Source organism: Eptatretus burgeri, chromosome 17 (assembly GCF_056783735.1).
Source record: "Eptatretus burgeri isolate ZD-2024b chromosome 17, Ebu_testis_v1, whole genome shotgun sequence".
Lineage (NCBI taxonomy): Eukaryota > Metazoa > Chordata > Myxini > Myxiniformes > Myxinidae > Eptatretus > Eptatretus burgeri.
In genome coordinates, this window is record NC_140977.1 from 31,986,969 (window position 1) to 32,008,231 (window position 21,263).

Below are 21,263 nucleotides of genomic sequence, written 5' to 3' on the forward strand. Positions count from 1 at the left end.
AAAAGATGTTAAATCTTTTGAAACCCTGACCCAAGTATTTCAATTATTTTCTGTCGTTCTTGGGGGGACAACTGAGTTTTACCTTTTTTAATTTCTTTAATTGCTTCTAATTTATGAGATTCCTTTTGGGCATCTTTTATGCTCTTTACAGCACCTGCTACATTTCCCACAGCAGAAGCAGTTGAACCAATTATGTCTTTATGTTTAAGAATAGTTGAACCGATACCCATTAGAGTATCAATTATCCCATCTCCTCTAAATTGATGTCCGACACCCCTTTGTCTCTTAGGTTTATAGTATCCTCTACCAAGATACATACCTTCACCCTTGTAGTATGGGGAAAGGAACATCCCATCTCCTGTAATTATTTTATATTTTCCCAACTCGTGTTTCCTCACAATAACCATCGCATTTATTTCTTGGAAAACTTCACGTAGGTGAATTCTGATGGATATAACTTCTCCATTAAAAGAAATCATACGATTATCTTGGTCGATTGTCCTAAAATTTACTCTGTGTATGTTTTTTTTCTGACACAGGGAGATAAACCAAATTTTTGGGTTCCATATTGAATTTATAACCAATTGGGGTTGAGTATGCACTGAATGAAAATATTGTATTTGTTTTTATTCCATCATTATAAGCACCATCAATCAAATCACAATGAATGAATACAGAGTATATTCCTGAGGATATTTGAATGACATTATCACTGTAAAACGTCCCATTAGTTTCAATCTTTTTTGAGGAGAAACCCAATAACTCTCTAAATGAATTATCAATTTTGAAATCAACCTTGTAGTTATTTTTATGTTTAATCATTGATTTTGAAGTATGTTTTTGAATGTCTATAACAATATTTTTTGGTTCATCACCCTGTTCTTTCATAAGACGAGCAATTTCAGAAGATATTTGAGAAATCTCATATGCTCCGGGTGAGACTTATCGTTTTTTATCCACTTCCCGGATTATAACTAAACTTGTCATTTTTCTCGGTTATATAAAATAAGGTATTATAAGTTTCCATGCACAATAAAGATGCCTCATATTCTTTTGTTGTGTCAAGTTGTAGTGGGTATGGGAATGAAGATGTGTGGTCGCTTGTTGTGAAATTAAAACTCAGGATTGTGCTTCTCATCTTATTTAATATGAGATAAAATGTCTTTATATTGAGATTTATTCATTATTTTCATGTTCATCAACTGGTCTAAAATAGCTGATGCTTCATTAAAACAATTGTTATTTCCAGCGTTCTTACTGCCGAACAACAATAACAGTCTATTAACTAATTGTGATTGTTCATTTGGAAGAAAACTAACACCTGGACCAAGGATACTTATAGCCTGAATAATGTGTTTCTCCTTCTCATTCTTCCGACTTTTACCAGAAAGAATAACCCTATAATCAACAGAGTTCAGCAGATCAATATATACTTTGTCATCATTATTTTTCATATACAATGGTTTATCAATATACTTTGATTCATCCCTCACAGTTGAACCTTGTCTTCCATCTTTGGTGAGAAGAAACATTCATCTCGGAGTTAGTTTGACAGGAGGTTGAGCAGAACTCAAGGACCTTAATTCATCATTAAATATCAATACCTTTTCTTGAACAAGATGAAATATTGCTGGTTGTTCTGTTGGAATGAGTCCTGCTTTGGTTTTTCAATCCACTGAATATTCATTGTTTTGAAGAGCATTCACAATATAATCAGGGGGTCGATTCATCTCTTCCAGTTGTTGAAATAATCCTTCATCATCATATTCTAATTCTCCTAGATGCTCTAATTCTTCCTCCGTCATTTGACTGAAATCTTTTAACATTTGCAGCTTTCTTGGAGTATATTTTATTGTGGGAACTGTGGAAACATCTATAATTTTTTTCTTGGGAAGTTTTCAAAAGTGGTTTAAAAAATTTCTCTTGCTTTCTTTCAAATGCTTCTTCACCTGTTAATTTTTGTCTGCGCTTCTTCTTTATGTCTTCCTGTTGTTTTACAACTTTTGAAACCAACTCTTGATGTTCCTTAAATCTTCTTGCTCTTTCTTTCGCATCCATTTATTTATTGGAAAATATCATTTAATGAATTGTAAAGATCAACAGGGAAATTTTCCTTTTCTTCATCATCCAAGTAGATGTGTTCAAATAAATCCTTTTCTTTAAATATTTCATCAAATTCTTTATTAACATTAATACGAGTTGTAATTTCTTCTTCACTAATACTTGCATCTCTGCTTTTCATACGTTTGCGTTGTTTGTCTCGTTCCTTCTGGATTAGTTTCTAATATCCCAAGACCACCAGATTTTAGTTTCCTTAACTCACTCTTACAATGTGAATATTTTGTTGTACCAAGAGAAACCTCCTCAAATATTTCACCTTCATTCCTCAATCGCATATGTTCCTCCATGAAATATAGTGATAATCTTCACCTTTTACTTTTCCAGGTCTTATTGCTCTAGTTGTTGTTGATACAATGTGTATCACAGGGTTTTTTAAAGTAAATTTACAATATTCTCATTTGTACTGCACAAGAACCTTGATTTATGAAAGTTTTTTCCAGAAGCAGATTTACCCACAAGATTTATAATAATAGTTGTCATTTATATATGTAATTATTTATAAAACAAAAAATATATCCCTCAATATCTCATCTTGTTTCACAACAATATATTTATATTTTTCAGTCGTGTGCTTCATGTTATCCCCAAATTCCTTTTTACTACATAATGTAGAACAATTATCTCTCCAAAAATTATTTATATCTATTGAATTTAACTTGAATAAAATAAAAGTATTAGCATTGTTTCTGATGGAACGACGAGGAAGTTGAAAGTACGATTGACTAAGATAAATACAATTACAAGAAGAATGTCTCCCTCTTGTGTAGTAGCTGTCCATTACCGTTTGGTTTCTCTCATTAACACAATCATCAAAGATAACGAGGTTCTTTTTTGATTTATCCAAATCTTGGGGAGACGGTATATCATCCGTATTATCACTAAGAATACAAGTTATCGGTTTTGATTTCTTTTTACATCTCTGTGTATCACAAAATAGTTGAATTATATCTTCAATGTTATAATCATTTCAGTTTTTTTGAAGTTTAAATAAACCGATTATATCTTCTTTTTGAAGACCAGCATTAAAACCTTGTGAGAGTAGTTGATACTCTGGTTGAAAACTAGGCCTTTGTGAAAATTAAATTATCATAATCTAAAAAGTTGGGAGTCAGAAGCATCTTCAAAAGTAAGCAGGTTTTTCCACATCCGCTTGAACCAACTATGAGACATCTTAATGAATTTGGAAGATTTTTATGATTGTTAAATTTTATCTTATTTTCCCAAATGGGTAAAAAATTATTCATTTATACATTTGGAAAACAAGTTATTAGGGTACCCTGTGAGTACAGGGTACCCTATTGTTTTTCTTCTGTTTATTATTTATTCTTTATAATTTATTAGGGTACCCTGTCATTCTGACAGGGAACCCTATTGTTATTCTTCTGTTTATTTCCTTATTTTTTATTTTTTATTATTTCTTATTTATTCTTTTTCCGCCGGCAATTTGCGGGTTCTTTCGCTTTAAAAATCATTTTCTCGGGAACGGTAAGTCCGATCGACACAAAATTTTCACCATCGTATGTATCTTTTTTGATAGCAAACTTGAATGGTAATTGTGACGTCATAGGCCACGTGGTATGGGCGCCATCTTGAAAAAACCGATAAACTTTGGACCTCTGTATCTCTGAAACGGTGCATTAGAAATTTTTTTTGCTTTATACATTTGAATAAGCTCCTCAATGGGAACAGGGTTGATTTTTCATGAGGTCATCGGTCAAGAGGTGTGCCGGTCAAAATTTGTTAGGTACAACACTGCATCGGAAAAATCTGAAACTTCTTGAGCCTCATCTGCACAACAATTCACCATAGAAAAAATATATTATGATGTCATAGGTCACTTGGTTCGGTAGCCATCTTGTTTTGGGAATTTTTTTAAAAAAAATCTTCTCCAGAACGGCTAAACAGATTGACGCAAAACTTTACACACACATTCCTCATAAGGTCCTTTATCAAGTTTGTTAATTTCTTATTGATCGGTCATACGGTTTGGCGGCAATCTTGAATTTACCGTAAACCTTCAAACATCTTCTTCTCCAGAACGGCTGAACAGATTGAGGCGAAACTTTACACACACCTTCCCCATGAGGTCCTTTATCGAGTTTGTTAATTTCTCATCGATCAGTCATACGGTTTGGCGGCCATCTTCAATTTACCGTAAACCTTCAAACAACATTCTTCAGAACGGCTCATCAGATCAAGGGGAAACTTCACAAACGTATTGTCCATGAGTAGGGAATATAAGTTTGTTAATTTCTAATTGATAGGTCACATGGTTTGGCAGCCATGTTTGATTCAAGAACAATATTAAATATCATTTTCTCTGGAACCACTTACCCGATCAAAGCGAAACTTTGCGACTGTCATCTGCAGAAAGTCCCATGCTGTTTCAAAGGCAGACGGACTGGGTACCCGGTCATCACTGCCAGCAGATATAAAGTGGCAGTTCTAGTTAGGGTACCCTGTCATTCTGACAGGGAACCCTATTGTTTTTCTTCTGTTTATTTCCTTATTTTTTATTATTTATATTTTTCCGCCGACAATTTTGCGGGTTCTTTCGCTTTAAAAATCATTTTCTCAGGAACGGTAAGTCCGATCAACACGAAATTTTCACCATCGTATGTATCTTTTTTGATAGCAAACTTAAGTGGTAATTGTGACGTCATAGGTCACGTGGTACGGGCGCCATCTTGAAAAAACCGAAAAACTTTGGACCTCTGTATCTCTGAAACTTTCTAGGGTAAAAATGTTTTCGCTTCATGCATTTGAATAAGCTCCTCAATGGGAACAGGGGTGATTTTTCGTGAGGTCATCGGTCAAGAGGTGTGCCGGTCAAAATTCGTTAGGCACAACGCTGCATCGGAAAAATCTGAAATTTCTTGAGCCTCATCTGCACAACAATTCACCGTAGGAAAAATATATTATGACGTCATAGGTCGCTTGGTTCGGCAGCCATCTTGTTTTGGGAATTTTTTTTTTAATCTTCTTCTCCAGAACGGCCCAACAGATTGAGGCGAAACTTTACACACACATTCCGCATGAGGTTCTTTATCAAGTTTGTTAATTTCTTATTGATCGGTCTTACGGTTTGGCGGCAATCTTGAATTTACCGTAAACCTTCAAACATCTTCTTCTCCAGAATGGCTGAACAGATTGAGGCCAAACTTTACACACACATTCGCCATGAGGTCCTTTATCGAGTTTGTTAATTTCTTATTGATCGGTCATACAGTTTGGCGGCCATCTTCAATTTACCGTCAACCTTCATACATCTTCTTCTCCAGAACGGCTCATCAGATCAAGGGGAAACTTCACTAATGTATTGCCCACGAGTAGGGAATATAAGTTTGTTAATTTCTAATTGATGGGTCACATGGTTTGGCAGCCATGTTTGATTCAAGAACAATATTAAATATTGCTTTCTCTGGAACCACTTACCCGATCAAAGCGAAACTTTGCGACTGTCATCTGCAGAAAGTCCCATGTTGTATCAAAGGCGGACGTGTGGGTACCCGGTCATCACTGCCAGCAGTTATAAAGTGGCAGTTCTAGTTCTTCATTATTATTATTCTTCCGCCGGCATTTTGCGGCCTTTTTAGCTTTAAAAATCATTTTCTCTGGAACGCTAAGTCCGGTCGACACGAAATTTTCACCACAGTATATATCTTTTTTGATAGCACAATCATTTTATAATTATGACGACATTGGTCACGTGGTGCGGGCACCATCTTGAAAAAAACGATAAACTTTGTACATCTGTATCTTGGAGACCGTGCAATGGAAAATTTTTTCGTTTGATACATTTTACTAAGCTCCTTATGGGGAACACGTGTGATTTTTCGTGACGTTATTGGTGAAGCGATACACCGGTGAAAATTCGTCAAGTAGAACGCCGTATGGGAAAAATCTGAAATTTTTTGATCGTCATCTACGCCTAAATTCATCGTCAAAAATGTTTTTCTTGACGTCATCGATGACGTAATTCGGCCGCCATCTTAGTTTTTAGTGTTTTAAAAAAAAAAATCTTTTTCTCCAGAAGGCTTGAACAGATTGAGGCAAAACTTTACAGGTACATTCCCCAAGAGGTCCTCTTTCAAGTTTGTTAATTTCTTCTTGATTGGTCACATGATTTGGCGGCCATCTTGAAAAAACCCTAAAACCTTCAAACATCTCCAGAAGAGCCGGTCCAATGAAGGTGTGATTTCACAACTATATTCGGGACATGTATGCGATATAAGTTTGTTAATTTCGAATTGATAGGTCACATGGTTTGAACGCCACGTTGGAACTAAGAAAAGTATTAAATAATGTTTTCTCTGGAATTCCTTAACCCATCGAAGCGAAAATTTGCAACTGCCTTCCCACATGAAGTCTGCATACATGGCAAAAATATTTTACCTCAGAAGTCACATGGTTTGGCAGCCATCTTGAATAGAAAAATACACCTTATCCGATTTACACGAAACTTCAGACACTTGTTAGGGTCGACGATGGAAAGCAGAATTTAAATTTATGCTGTCATAGGTCACATGGTTCGGCAGCCATCTTGGATTGAAAATGAATAAATTTTTAAAATCTTCTTCTCCAGAAGGGCAAGACAGATTAAGATGAAACTTCACACATATATTCCACATGAGGTCCTTTCTCAAGTTTGTTAATTTATTCTTGATCCGTCACATGGTTTGGCGGCCATCTTGAATTTACCCTAAAACCTTCAAACATCTTCTTCTCCAGAACGGCTGACCTGATCAAGGGGAAACTTCACAAATCTATTGCACATGAGTAGGGAATGCAAGTTTGTTAATTTCTAATTGATAGGTCACATGGTTTGGCAGCCATGTTGGATTTAAGAAAATATTAAATAACGTTTTCTCTGGAACTGCATAACCTATCGAAGCGAAAATTTGCAACTGCCATCCTCCATGATGTCTGCATACATGGTATAAATTATGATGTCACAAGTCACATGGTTTGGTCACCATCTTGGATTTACACTAAAACCTTCAAACATCTTCTCCAGAATGGCTGATCTGATCAGGGGGAAACTTCACACACCTATTGCACATGAGCAGTGAATACAAGTTTGTTAATTTCTAATTTATAGGTCACATGGTTTGGCAGCCATATTGGATTCAAGAAAAAATATTAAATAATGTTTTCTCTGGAATCACATAACCTATCGAAGCGTAAATTTGCAATTATCATCTACCATCATGTATGCAGGCATGGTAAAAATTATGACATCACATGTCACATGGTTTGGCAGCCATGTTGGATTGAAAGTCTGGGTACCCGGTCATCACTGCCAGCAGTTATAAAGTGGCAGTTCTTGTTAGGGTACCCTGTCATTCTGACAGGGAACCCTATTGTTTTTGTTCTGTTTATTTCCTTATTTTTTATTATTTATATTTTTCCGCCGGCAATTTTGCAGGTTCTTTCGCTTTAAAAATCATTTTCTCAGGAATGGTAAGTACGATCGACACGAAATTTTCACCATAGTATGTATCTTTTATGATAGCAAACTTAAGTGGTAATTGTGACGTCATAGGTCACGTGGTACGGGCGCCATCTTGAAAACACCGAAAAACTTTGGACCTCTGTATCTGTGAAACTTTCAAGGGTAAAAATGTTTTCGCTTCATACATTTGAATAAGCTCCTCAATGGGAACAGGGGTGATTTTTCGTGAGGTCATCGGTCAAGAGGTGTGTCGGTCAAAATTCGTTAGGTACAACGCTGCATCGGAAAAATCTGAAATTTCTTGAGCCTCATCTGCACGACAATTCACTGTAGAAAAAATATATTATGACGTCATAGGTCACTTGGTTCGGCAGCCATCTGTTTTTGGGAATTGTTTTTTTTTAATCTTCTTCTCCAGAACGGCCAAACAGATTGAGGCGAAATTTTACATACACATTCCTCATGAGGTCCTTTATCAAGTTTGTTAATTTCTTATTGATCGGTCATACGGTTTGGCGGCAATTATTGAATTTACCGTAAACCTTCAAACATCTTCTCCAGAACAGCTGAACAGATTGAGGCGAAACTTTACACACACATTCCCCATTAGGTCCTTTATCGAGTTTGTTAATTTCTTATTGATCGGTCATACGGTTTGGCGGCCATCTTCAATTTACCGTAAACCTTCAAACAACTTCTTCTCCAGAACGGCTCATCAGATCAAGGGGAAACTTCACTAACGTATTGCCCACGAGTAGGGAATATAAGTTTGTTAATTTCTAATTGATAGGTCACATGGCTTGGCAGCCATGTTTGATTCAAGAACAATATTAAATATTGTTTTCTCTGGAACCACTTACCCGATCAAAGCGAAACTTTGTGACTGTCATCTGCAGAAAGTCCCGTGTTGTATCAAAGGTGGACGTGTGGGTACCCAGTCATCACTGCCAGCAGTTATAAAGTGGCAGTTCTAGTTTAATTTATTATTGGCTTTTGTAGAAACTCTATATTTTATCCTAAGTTCAGGTTTAATTTCAAGATAATCCATTATTTTATTTATGCAATATCTAGTGTTGATATTTCCCTGAAAATCACATCCATGAATAATATATAACAATCCTTTGAACATTTCGTTAATACGTTCAGTTTCTTCCCTTGTAAGGAAAGGTGTGTTATCACCCTCATACTTTACATTCATTTCTCTCATCAATCTTGTAAAGTAATTCATTTTTGGTGTAAATCTAAAAGAATTATTTTCCTTTTTAAATTTTTTATTATCCTTAATTGGAAGATAATCACAGAATATACTGTTGTGGTTGACGAAATTCACAAACCACCATTCAGGTCCCTTAGGTGAGATATCTCTGTAAGTATATGTGTAGTTAGGCCCAAACCCGTTGTTTCGAGGGAATAAATGTCATTCAGTCGGGCTGCGACTCTTCAGGATAGCCGTTTTTCTTTTATTATCTTTAGTTTGGACCAGCCGCCATTACTACCACCACCAACCACGTCTCAACAGCCATCACACAACAACCACCAACCACAACGCTGCTTCACAACTACAGCCACGACCTTTACCGTCACAACTCGCCACCATCGCATCACCACCATTCTTGCGCCACTTGTGGGCACCGATACTGGACTCGTGCAGGGCGCGCACCGAGCAGCGTGTTCAGAAACATCACAGACTTTCCGAAGAAAACGGATCAAAAACGACTCACGCCCACTTCTGTTCCGTCCTATCGGTGAGCGTGGGGCGATTTGGCCCCGCCTCCAGGGCGTTGCAGTGTGGTCGCTATATGCAAATTCATGGATGAAAAAGCATTCATGCCCACTTTTCCTCGGTCCAATGGGGAGCCAGTTAGAGGTGAAGGGTCGGAGGTAAAGGGTCAAAGGTGAAGGGGCGAAGCCACGGGGATATAAACGGCTGCGTTCGTCAGTCAAGGCAGTAAGAGTTCGCAGTTGGGAGTTCGCAGTTGGGAGTTCGCGGAGCCAGTGAAGAGTTGGGACGAGTCAAAAGAGGAGACGGAGAGGGCGATCGGACGAAGCTGTGGAGAGGCGGCGGCGGCAAAGGCGGTTGAGGGGGTGCTCGCGTCGGATTCGGGGAACTGCGGAGGGAGAGGCCGGCGGCGCGACCGAGGTCGTGGTGGAGACGCTCGTCGCGGGACCCGAGACAGGGAGATATCCTCCTTTCCCCCGAGCATCAACAACCCCCTCCTGTTTCCCCCCGCGCTGAGATAGTGCGACAAGGGGGCCCCTTTCCCACCCCCTACCAGACACTGTCCGCGAGGCCCGCGGAGTTGGGGCGCCACCGCCACTTTGCGTCTCATCATCAGACGGGTAGGCCCGACGCGGTCTCGGCCCCAGGCCCGCCTCATCCTTGAGGGTGGTCCTTTTCTTTTGCTTTGGGTATATGTGTTGTCGGCGCCGTCTGTGAAGTAAAATTGTATAAGTGTTGCCGTGTGCTCGGTAGTCGGATAGCTCTGCATTGTCTTCTTCTTTTATATTTGCTTTTTGTGTAATATTGTGTTTCTTCTTCTTTTACATGTGCTTTTGGTGTAATTGTATATGTGTGCTTTCCGTTCATCGCGGAATAAATGTGAATTATGTTGAACTGTTTTCCCGTTTCGCTTCGTCTTTTCTTTCATTGAATCTCCATCTTACTTCACGTAAAGGGTTGGTAGTGGCCTGAATACGCCCGATAATTAATCGAACCGTCGAGGCCGACGATAACACCGCTCGGTTATCCCGATAGTACGGAACGGGTCGCTCAAAGTGGCCCGTGTCTGAAGTCGACCTGCGGCGAGGTGCGATCGCCCGGTCTACCCTCCGTGTGGGTACTAGGTAGGTCGAATTTGGCGAGCAACCCTATCCCACGCGGGGGGCCGATTGGCACGATCGTGGTGAGGCCGAAAGGTCCACCCGTGACTGGTTCCCGGCGTTAGTCCGAGAGGGTCACGACTGGATTGTCCGACCGGTGGGCGACGTGCCGCGATTCGAGTTACGTGGCCGTTCGCACGCCGGCGGGCGCGAATCCGCAACAATACATTGTTTATAGGCTTTTGAGTCTGTGTTTAATCCCCGTCTTTCACACGCAGGACAATTCTCAAATTTGTCATATGTAGAATCAGGGAAGTCTAGCATATTTATAAAGTAAAACTTCACTTAAACTGAAATTCATCCATACTTTCAGTTGCATATTGACTCATATTTAATAATATTACCATCGATATCTATATACTTTTTTTCATTACTAGATTCAACTACAACATTTTTTATATGAAAGGTAATTTTAAAATGATCCTTAACTACTATTGAACGAAATGTCATTTCATCTGATATATTAACATCCTTTATTTCATCAGGATTTACATCTTTAGGGTTGTTGAAAAAAATACAAATTTCTCCTTGCATATTACAGATGGTCTTATCTTTTCTTTCTAAAGCTTCATCCATAAGGTTTTTGTTTTTTGATATTTTTTCTTGTTTCATTGCTTTTTCTAGTTTTGAATATATTACCAGAAGGAGAGGAGAAACTTTTGTTAGAGATACTTTAATTGATGTTCTACCAGGTATACTAAAAGCCCTTCCACTGAAGGAAATTGAAGAACTCATCTTATCCACCATAATTGTTTTTATCCAATAGTTGTTATATTTATCTTTGTTCAATTTTACATCCTTGACATATTTCTCAGTCTCTTTTACAAATGAAGAGATTGATTGAAACTTGTCTTTTGTGTCTTGAAACATTGTTTTTATTAAGTGAAAAAAGTTGAAGGATAAAATGGTTTTAAGCACAGATTCACCCATAAATTAAACGAAATTTTCATCAAGAAAATTTTAGTTTAAGCAAACTTTTATTATATAAATATGGTGAATACAACGTACTGCGATGTTTGTAATCACGAATATAAACATTATAAAAAAACACCTTCGAACCAACAAACACACATTTAGTCTATTTCATCAAATATCTCCTCTTGAGTTGGAAAGAAAACATTGTGATATCTGCTCAAAGGATGCTTTGAAGAGTAGTTATAATAGACATCTTCAATCACAAAAACACAAGAAAAATGAGTTTCAAGTAAAGGGAGACTATTATATTGAAAACACTGATGGGGCATTTAAAGGGCATATAAAAATAAGGATTTTTCAATTTGGAGAACCCGGTCCATTATCAATATCTGAATCAATTGAAATAGTGAAACTTGATGTTGAAAAAGTTATTAGAAAGACATTAAAAGAAATGAAAACTTTAAAGTTTTATATGGGAGTGAAAATGAATATGAAAAGACAAGATGAAGAACAAACTCTTTATATGAGAACAGATCTTCATTTTATAACATCATTTCAAGATTTTTTGATATGAAGAACTATCAAGACAAGAGGAGGATGTTGATAATATAGTGGTAGGAAGTGGATTTCATATTTTAAAAAATCATCTTTTTAGATATACACATTCTAAAATCAAACCCTCTTAAAGCTTCTTCTTATATTGAATGACCAAAAGAATTAAAACTAAAGAAGGCAGTTGTTAATATTAAGAACAATGATAATAAATGTTTTCTCTGGTCTGTTCTTGCTCACTTTCATACACCAAAATTTAATTCAGAAAGAGTAAAACAATATATGAAATATGAGAATACCTTCGACATTAAAGATTTTAAATTCCCAATTCCACTAACAGATATTCCTAAATTTGAGAAAAAGAATAATCTTTCTATTAATGTATATGGATTAACGGATACAAACAAAATTCAAATATTAAAAATTTCAAACAACTATAAAAATGAAGAAACACACATTGATCTTTTATATTTTAGTGTTGGAAAGAATTCACATTATACATTCATCAATACTTTATCAGGATTAATCTCTTCTCAGGTATTCAGAACAGCAAACAAAATATATCCTTGTAAGCGATGTCTTATTTCATTTCATACAAAAGAACGATTAGAACAACATTCAAAATATTGCAGTAATCATAAATCAGCTGTAATTGCAATGCCTAAACCTGGTGAAAAGATTTATTTGGAAGATTATAATAAATCTATGCACCCATTTGTGATATACGCTGATTTTGAATGTATCCTAAAAAAGATAAATACTGCTTCTCCTAATCCAAAAGAATCACATACAAATAAGTATCAAAAACATATTCCTTGTGGTTTCTGTTATTATATCAAATCATCTGTTGGAGAAAAGTATAATAAACTTGAACATTATAGTGGAAAAAAAAAACTTCACAAGAGGTTGTAAAACGATTAGAAAAGGATTGTATAAGACTAACTAAACTGATGAAAGAAACAAATGAACCGATGAAATTAACCGAAGAAGAAAAATTAGATTTTAGAAAGAACAATGTCTGTCATATTTGTGAGGAGGAAATTGAGGAGTCTAACGTTAGGGATCATTGTCATCTTACTGGTAAATATAGAGGTCCTGCTCATTCCTGTTGTAACCTTAATTATAAATTTCCTTCTTTTATTCCAGTCTTTCTTCACAACAGTGCCAACTATAATACACATCTATTTATTAATGAACTTTTAAAAACACCAGGGAATATTTCTGCCATAACAAACACAAGTCAAAAGTATATTTCATTTACAAAAATGATATTCACAAAACGTTTAACTCGTATTAGGTTTCTAGATTCTTACAAGTTTATGGGAACACCACTAGCCTACCCAGCATCAAATCTAAGCTCCACGGGGTCTTTTCCATATCTTAATTCATTCTTTCCAAAAGAGGAAATTCAGATTAAAGAGAGAATTCAAAGTAAAGAGGAAATTCTAATTAATGAGGAAATTAATGAAGAAATTCTAACTGAAGAAGAAATTCTATTCATAAAGAAAATTCAAACAATGAATGAAATTCTAACTAAAGAGGAAATTCTGATTAAAGATGAAATTCTGATTAAAGAGGGAATTCTAACAAGAGAGGAAATTCAAACAAGGAATGAAATTCAAAGTAAAGAGAAAATTCTTACAAGTAAGGAAATTTATCCTTATGATTATATGGATTCATTTATGAGATTTAAAGAAACACAACTTCCTTCAAAAGAAAGTTTCTATAATAGCCTTTATGAAGAAGAGATAAGTGATAAGGAATATAAACACGCACAAGAAATTTGGAAAATATTAAAGATAAAGAACCTTGGAGAATATCATGATTTGTATCTAAAAACAGATGTTTTATTGTAAGCTGATGTGTTTGAAGCTTTTCGCTCACTCTGTCATCATAAAAATTGTTATGGATTAGATCCTGCCCACTATTTCACAGTTCCTGGTTTAGCTTGGAGTGCATTGTTAAAAATGACAAAACAAGATATAGATTTAATCAGTTATGTAGATATGCTTTTGATGATTGAGAAGTCTAAGAGAGGTGGAATATCACAAGTATGTTCAAAAAGATATGCTAAAGCAAATAATAAATATCTTCCAAATTATGACAGTGTAAAAGATCGTAATTATTTGAGGTATTTTGATGCTAATAATTTGTATGGATGGGCAATGTCTCAATCTCTGCCTTATGGTAAATTAGAGTGGGTGGAAGAAAAGGATTATGAAAAGGCTTTGATGAATATTGTTATTTCTTCTCAAGAGGAATTGAATGAGGAAGAAGAAGGTTATTATTTTGAAGTTGATTTGAGGTACCCGGGTGATCTTCATAATAAGCATAAAGACCTTCCTTTTGCATGTGAGAAAGAAACCCCAAAGAAAGAATGGTTCAGTGATTATCATAAAAGTTTTAATATTAAAGGCAAATCAATAGAAAAGTTATTAACAACATTCTATGATAAAGAGGGATATGTTTTGCATCAGAGAAGCTTAAAACAGTTTTTGAGAGAAGGATTGAGAGTAGCTAAAATTCATAGAGTTTTAAAATTTAAACAAAGTCTTTGGATGAAAAAGTATATTAAATTCAATACAGATATGAGAACCAATACAAAAGTAAAATTTGAAGGGGATTTCTATAAATTGATGAATAATGCTGTCTTTGGAAAGACAATGGAGAATGTTAGAAACAGGCAAAACATTAGATTTGCAACATCTTGGAAAGAAGCTTCGAGATTGATAAATAAACCAAGTTTTAAGAGAGAAGAGGTTTTTTCAGAGAACTTTTCTGCTATTCATATGGAAAAGGAAAGTATTGTTATGGATAAACCAATTTATATTGGAACAGCAGTTCTTGATTTATCAAAGATATTGATGTATGATTATTTGTATAATGGCTTAAAGAAAGAGTATGGTGAAAATGTTTCATTGTTGTATATGGACACTGATAGTTTTATCCTAGATATAAAAACTGATGATGTTTATAAAGATATGAAGAAAAATATTGGAGTATATGATACAAGTAATTTTAGTAACTAGAGTGAGTTATTGTCCAAAAAGAATGAAAAGGTTATTGGTAAGTTTAAGGATGAGTTGGGTGGAAAAGTAATGAGTGAGTTTATTGGATTGAGAGCAAAGGCATATGCTTATAAGTATGGTGATCAGATTGATAAGAGGTTAAAGGGAATAAAGAAATATGTAATAAAGAAATCAATAACTTTTAGAAATGATTATAATTGTTTGATGAATAAGAAAGAAGAATATAGGAAAATGAATACAATAAGAAGTTATAAACATAAGATATATAGTGAAGAAGTAAATAAAAAGGCATTAGGAGCCTTTGATAAGAGATTTATTTTAGATAATGGAATAGATTGTGTTCCATATGGATATTGTATGATAGAGTGTATAGAATAGATTGTGTTTTAACGATGGGAAGATGGGTTGGGGTTTTTTCAGGGCTACCGCCGTGTTTTTTCACAATATATAAATGGTCAAACCAAGTATTAATCAAACTAAAGAGTGGAGAAAATCTCAGTATTGGTATATAAATGGAAAACATAATGAATGTGAAAAATATCAAACAAGTCTTATTGAAAAAATAACTAAAACAAAGGTAAATAAAACAAATAAGCGAATCAATTTAAAAACGAGCAAGTTAGAGGATGTAAAGAAAAAAAAATATCCTTGAATGGACTGAAAACTTCGATGGTTATCAATTGAACAATGAAAAAAAAAATTACTATAATCTTAAAATGATATGTGGCTCAGGAGGTGGTCAAACAAGAGCATTAAGAGAAGTTTATCATTTCGTAATGGCACAAAAGGGGTATCTTAAAAAATATAAAGATTCAAATGTTTTGTTTTAAAATATTTTAGATGGGAATTATTGTGCAAAGAAAATTAAACTATTGAAGGAATTTGAGAATGAACAAATCTTTATATGAGTGAGCTAAACAATATGCATTGGTTATTTGAAAAAGAGTGTCCCGAGGCTTACATGTTTCAGATATTTCTTTAGAATCACCTTTAACAAATCACATTACTACTTTACTACTTGAACAAATCTTTATCTTATTGCATTGGTTATTTGAAAAAAAGTGTCCCGAGGTTAAAAGGGGAGACAAATAAATATACCTTGGGATAAAAAGGGGGTTTACTTTTTAGGGAAAAAAAAAAATGAATCGCTGAAAATCCCCCATTCATTTACATGGGGAAAAGTGAGCCAGAATCGGTATATTCACCTTTCTGGCCTCCACAACCAGGGGGCCTCCACATATTTCATGAAAAAAAAATTGATAGGAAAAATGTATTTGTGAGTGCCTGAATGGTAGTTGGTAGTTAGTGGAACAGATATAAGATATTCATCTTATCTCATTCTCTATTTTATATAGAAGTTCTGATTCTTTGTTCTTGAAAAATATACTTTATGGATGACTGTAAATATGTCTTGTCACCTTTTTAGTATTCTAAGGTAGGTTGGGCCTCCACTACTGAAGGCTGGCCAGGGGCCACCACATGTCTAAATCCGGCCCTGAGAAGCAGCATAGTCTGACAGTCAATAGTTGTCTGGAAAGTAGTTGGCAGCGGTTGGAAACCCATCTGCTTCATTTGTTGAACTTACAGAATAAAATAATAAATCCCTGGATGTGATTTATTATTGAGAAGGTTTTACATGTAAGTTGAAAATGTTTGTTTGCATCAATATTGGACGAACTTTGAATGTTTCCTGTTGAATCGCTCCAGTCAAATGAGCCTTCAAATGTGTTCACGGGCAGGGTTAAGTCATGTTGCATGAATTAAATTTCAGTTAATACATTTCAACTTTACAACTACGTAAAGTTTGGCAATAATATTAGGTGCATTTCAGAACCAGATACACACAACAAATCTACATGTTTACAATTTAAGCAACTTTTGGCAGTTCGATGCAGTATGAATAGTGATTGGAAATATTTCAGTTGTTCATATGAATACGTATATGAATGTTGGTTAATTATGTTAGCCTTTCTTAATAATGTCAAAAAAAATGCAGTGAACTAAGACTTCATGGTCATAACTGAGTGTGAAGACACTGCTCTTCTCCCTCTGCCCCATCACCTTCTTAAACCCCCATCACATCCCTATACTTCACCACATTCCCATACTCTACTACCTCCTTACACCCCACCAATCCTCCCTTCTCCTTTCCTCTTTCTCACCCTCTTTCAGTGAGAGTGCATTGAATATAGTAAAGAGACGATGGGGGGATGATCTTGCATATATTATCAATTAAATGGATGTGCAAATGGGCTGTTTATCCATTCCGAAGTGTTTTTGAAGCTTTGGCCCATTTATCTTCTCATTGAAGCACTTGGGCTTACTTTAAGTAAGAATGGAGTTAGTAAACAGTCAAAACATCAGCAAAACAAGAAGGGCACTTGGTGGAGCACATACCTCCACCAAGCTGATTAGTTTACATTTTTTAACCCACTGATAGGCCGGATCTGGATTTGAACCTGAACTAAAATCTAATTGGCTTGTTCTTGTCACCTAACCAACTCATCCACCATGCTTTGTCATAATCCATTCACAACTTTTTGAGATACCATGCTACATCGTTTGAGCCCTACCACTCAATGGTGAAGAATCACTTTAAAAGTTCTTGGATCTGGATTCGGATCTTCACTAAAATCGAATCAATTCTTCCTTGTTACATTTGCAACCTGCCCACCAAGTTTCGTCCGAATCCGTTCATAACTTTTTGAGAAATCCTGTTCACAAACAAACTGACAGACAGACAGACAGTGGTGAAAACATAACGTCTGTCGTCCAACTTCGGTGGGCAGTGGTAACCAATATTTTCAGAAGGGGTGGTACAGTACCTGGTATCTCCACATGTGGTTCAGGCTGGTTCCCAACTCTTCCATTTGGTTGTTTTCTTGGTGGGTGACAACTGGAGAGGAAAAAAAAAATAGATTTAGCCATTGAAGTGAAGAATTGATGTGAGCATCTGATCATGTTACTTTTTTGACAGTGATTTACACCTGATTCTGGTACATCTTCAGATTCAAACAATTACATGTTAAAACTACATATTAAATGGGAGCCCCCATGATCCAAAATCGAAAAGTCGAAGCCTGAGCGATTGTGCAGGCTACTGTCTCATATTCATGCGTCAAGTTTCAAAACAATCAGCTGGGTGAAAAGGGAGGAGTAGCAAAAACAGCAAAAAAGTTAACAGAGGACTGGACAGACGGACATCACGACCCATTTTATAAGGTCGTCTCATCGAGATCGACATGAGATGTCCGAATCAGTAATCTACAGTGGTTCTCCACGGAATTCAGTGTTTCAAGGGAATCAACCAACCACGATAGACAAAACTATAATGAATATTATATTCTTGATCAAAAGTCCTCTTCTACAATGCCTCTAATTCCAACTTTGTTGTATAGCTGTAAAGCCGAGGTGACATATCATAACCACCTGAACAACCTAGATCTTCACAATTGCTACCTCCAGTAGATCCTTGGAATCAAATGAGAACATTGCCAAACAAATGTCAGTGCCTTTGTTGAAGCATTGATCACTCAACATCAGCTGCAGTCGATTGGGCATTGTGTTAGTCCGATGTACGTCTTCTGAAACAAATGCTATATTCACAATTCAGCCAAGGACAAAGACCACATGGGGGCCTCTTGTGAAAGAAGGTATATAGCACTTAGAGGAAAAACGACCTTGCCCTGGAAATTGAAAAGCGGCAGAAACAAAAGGAAAAAGGAAGGAGACTGAGAACAGTGCAAAAGTGAACAATCAGTCCAATCATTCCCCTCACCACCACCTGTGGCATCTGTCAGAGAGTATATGGCTCGAGGATTGGCCTTCTCAGCCACCGATGGATTCATCAATAACCACCAAACTTGACCTGTAAAATAGATCATCCTCAACCCTGAAGGATTGCTATGAAACTGTGATGTGATGATTGTGATGCAGGAATAGGGTAGATATTCAAATGGTTTGTGTTCTAACGGGTCCGGAAGATCAGAGTTTTAACTTCCTTTTGACCCAAGGTAATGGCCACACCTTAATGATAGGACTACAATCTTAGCCATTAGAATTTGGATTGGGAGAGAGTATTACCATGCCTCCTCCCGATATAAAGCAGTGCCTTCTCCCATATCCAAACACGTCTGTATCTACACATGTACCCTCATAGGTATCCACAGCACCACAAACCCAATATTCAACTGTAGTTTTGTTATTAATCGCACTCAGGGTGGGGGTCGCTCAAATCTCACCCTGTAACTTTCGTTACCAGAAGATCGAGTTGGTGTGGGTTTGAATCTCGGTCTGAACTACAACCTCAAGAGATGATCGTCAGCCAACTCGGAGCTATTTATTTTTTATTGTTTAATTGTTCACCTTCAGTTGTCCGAGGTGTTGATGTCACTGCATCACAGGGATTTTCACGTGTTCTTTGGCTTTTTGTCACAATAACCCATTTATTGCAACATGAATGCCTTTTCAGTTGCTTCCCCACCCCCCCCCCAACACCACCCCCTAGATTCGTTTACTGCAGACACTGATGCATTTATACCACATCACCAGATATCATTTACTGTGAGCTTGATGTGGAACTGATTCCACGTCGTGGTTCATTCATGAGGTTGTCATATCCACAATTATTTTATGTGCATGCTATGGTTTCCTTCTCCCAATAAATCATAGCCATGACTATATGAACAGTGCCTTGTTACGGTGCTTCTTTGACGACCCAGCCTGGGATCAGCTGACCTGGTGCATCCTGTCCTTCCTGCAATATGCATGGCATGTCATTTCCAAGGATCATTTTGCCTCTTTATTCCGAACCCGCTTATAAGGAACCTGTCACTATTTAGTGATTTAAGCAGAGGTAATGCAAAGCAGGGCTGGCAGTATGGCCTAGAGACAAGTACACTCTCCTCTAAGCTGTCTTGCCTGGGTTTGAAACCCAACCCAGCTATAAATTGTCATCCCGGTGTTTCATCAATGTGTGTGCTGTTCCTTGGATGGACGTTAAGCTGAGCGTCCCATCTGCCAGCATTAGGTGGTGGATGATAAAGATCCTGCAGTGTCCTTCGTGAAGAGTCGATGACCTATCGCCGGCATCCTGAACAAATTACAAATTCCTGCCCTGACTATTGCTGGGAAGGCAACGGCAAACCACCCAGCATAACCATTGCCAAGAAACTACTTCGGCAGCACCAACGCTCTGTAACAGAATAGGGTGCATCAGAATGCAACGAGGGATAACCAGGTCACCTTGAAAGTATCTAACGCAGGACTCCATGCTCATGGACCAGAGATTAGAGACTCGGATACCATGTTCTCAGTAAGGCTTTAGAATTTAGTGAATTCGATTAAATAGTGCATGAAACTGAGTCACTATGCAAGAGTGCAAGTATACCAGTCGTTCATTCCTCATGAGACTAACACTTGATGCTTTCAGGATCACGTGATCATCGAAGATCACGACTAAAAGTTTCAGCTGAGCTCAATTTGGGCATAACCAAAAATATTTGAGCACAAATTTGAATTGGAGAGCCACTGGTAGTGAATAGTTCCATAACGGCTGCTGATAGGGTATGATGCATAGGCAGGCCAGTGATGGGTGGGTGAGAGACATACCAGTGAGTGGCCAGAAGATGAGGGGGGGGATAGAGACAGGCCAATGATGGAAGATGAGACAGACACGTGATGGGATATTTGACACAGGTCTCTGATGGAGTGTGGTAGACCACTGATTGTGGATTAGATGGTGAAACAAGCCAATTTTTGTTTTAGGAGGGGGTACATGTGACTAACAGGCTGATGATGAAGCATAAGAAACAAGCTGGTGATGGGGGTTGAGAGACAGGCTTATGATGGGGTGGTGGGGGGTTATAGTAATGGTTGGTGACAGAGGGTGAGAGTCAGACCGGTGATGGAAGATTAGAGACTGGCCAGTAATTTAGGGTGAGACAAGTTTTCTTGATGGTGGTTGAGAGACTGATGAGAAACAAGTCCATTGAGAGCCAATGAGAAGATGGAGGGAGAGACTGGTGAGGTGATGGAGGGTGAGAAACAGGTCGGTTTTGGTAGTATGGTTTTTCAGAGGCTGGTGATGCTTTGTGTGGGGGATGGGAGGTTACAGGCAGATGAGAGATAGGAGTTGAGAGACAGTTTGGTCATGGGGGATTTGAGACAGACCCATAAAAGGAGGGCAAGATACTGGCTGTAGTAATGAGGGGTGAAAGTTGCCGGTGATCATGGCAGGTGTGAGACCAACCGGTGACGGGGCATTAAACACCGGCCTGTGATTTTAGGTGAGATACAAGCTATTGATGGAG

The 21,263-nt window shown here is 37.1% G+C and overlaps 1 protein-coding gene across 1 annotated transcript in view; it reads right to left on the bottom strand.

The window, feature by feature from the left end:
• Window positions 1–21,263, bottom strand: part of LOC147009702 (zinc finger BED domain-containing protein 5-like) — a 154,204-nt gene that overhangs the window by 35,894 nt on the left and 97,047 nt on the right. The window contains exon 3 of the mRNA XM_085863367.1: window positions 17,778–17,848. Coding sequence (XP_085719493.1) covers window positions 17,778–17,848 — 71 coding nt within the window. The remainder of the gene's footprint in view (window positions 1–17,777; window positions 17,849–21,263) is intronic.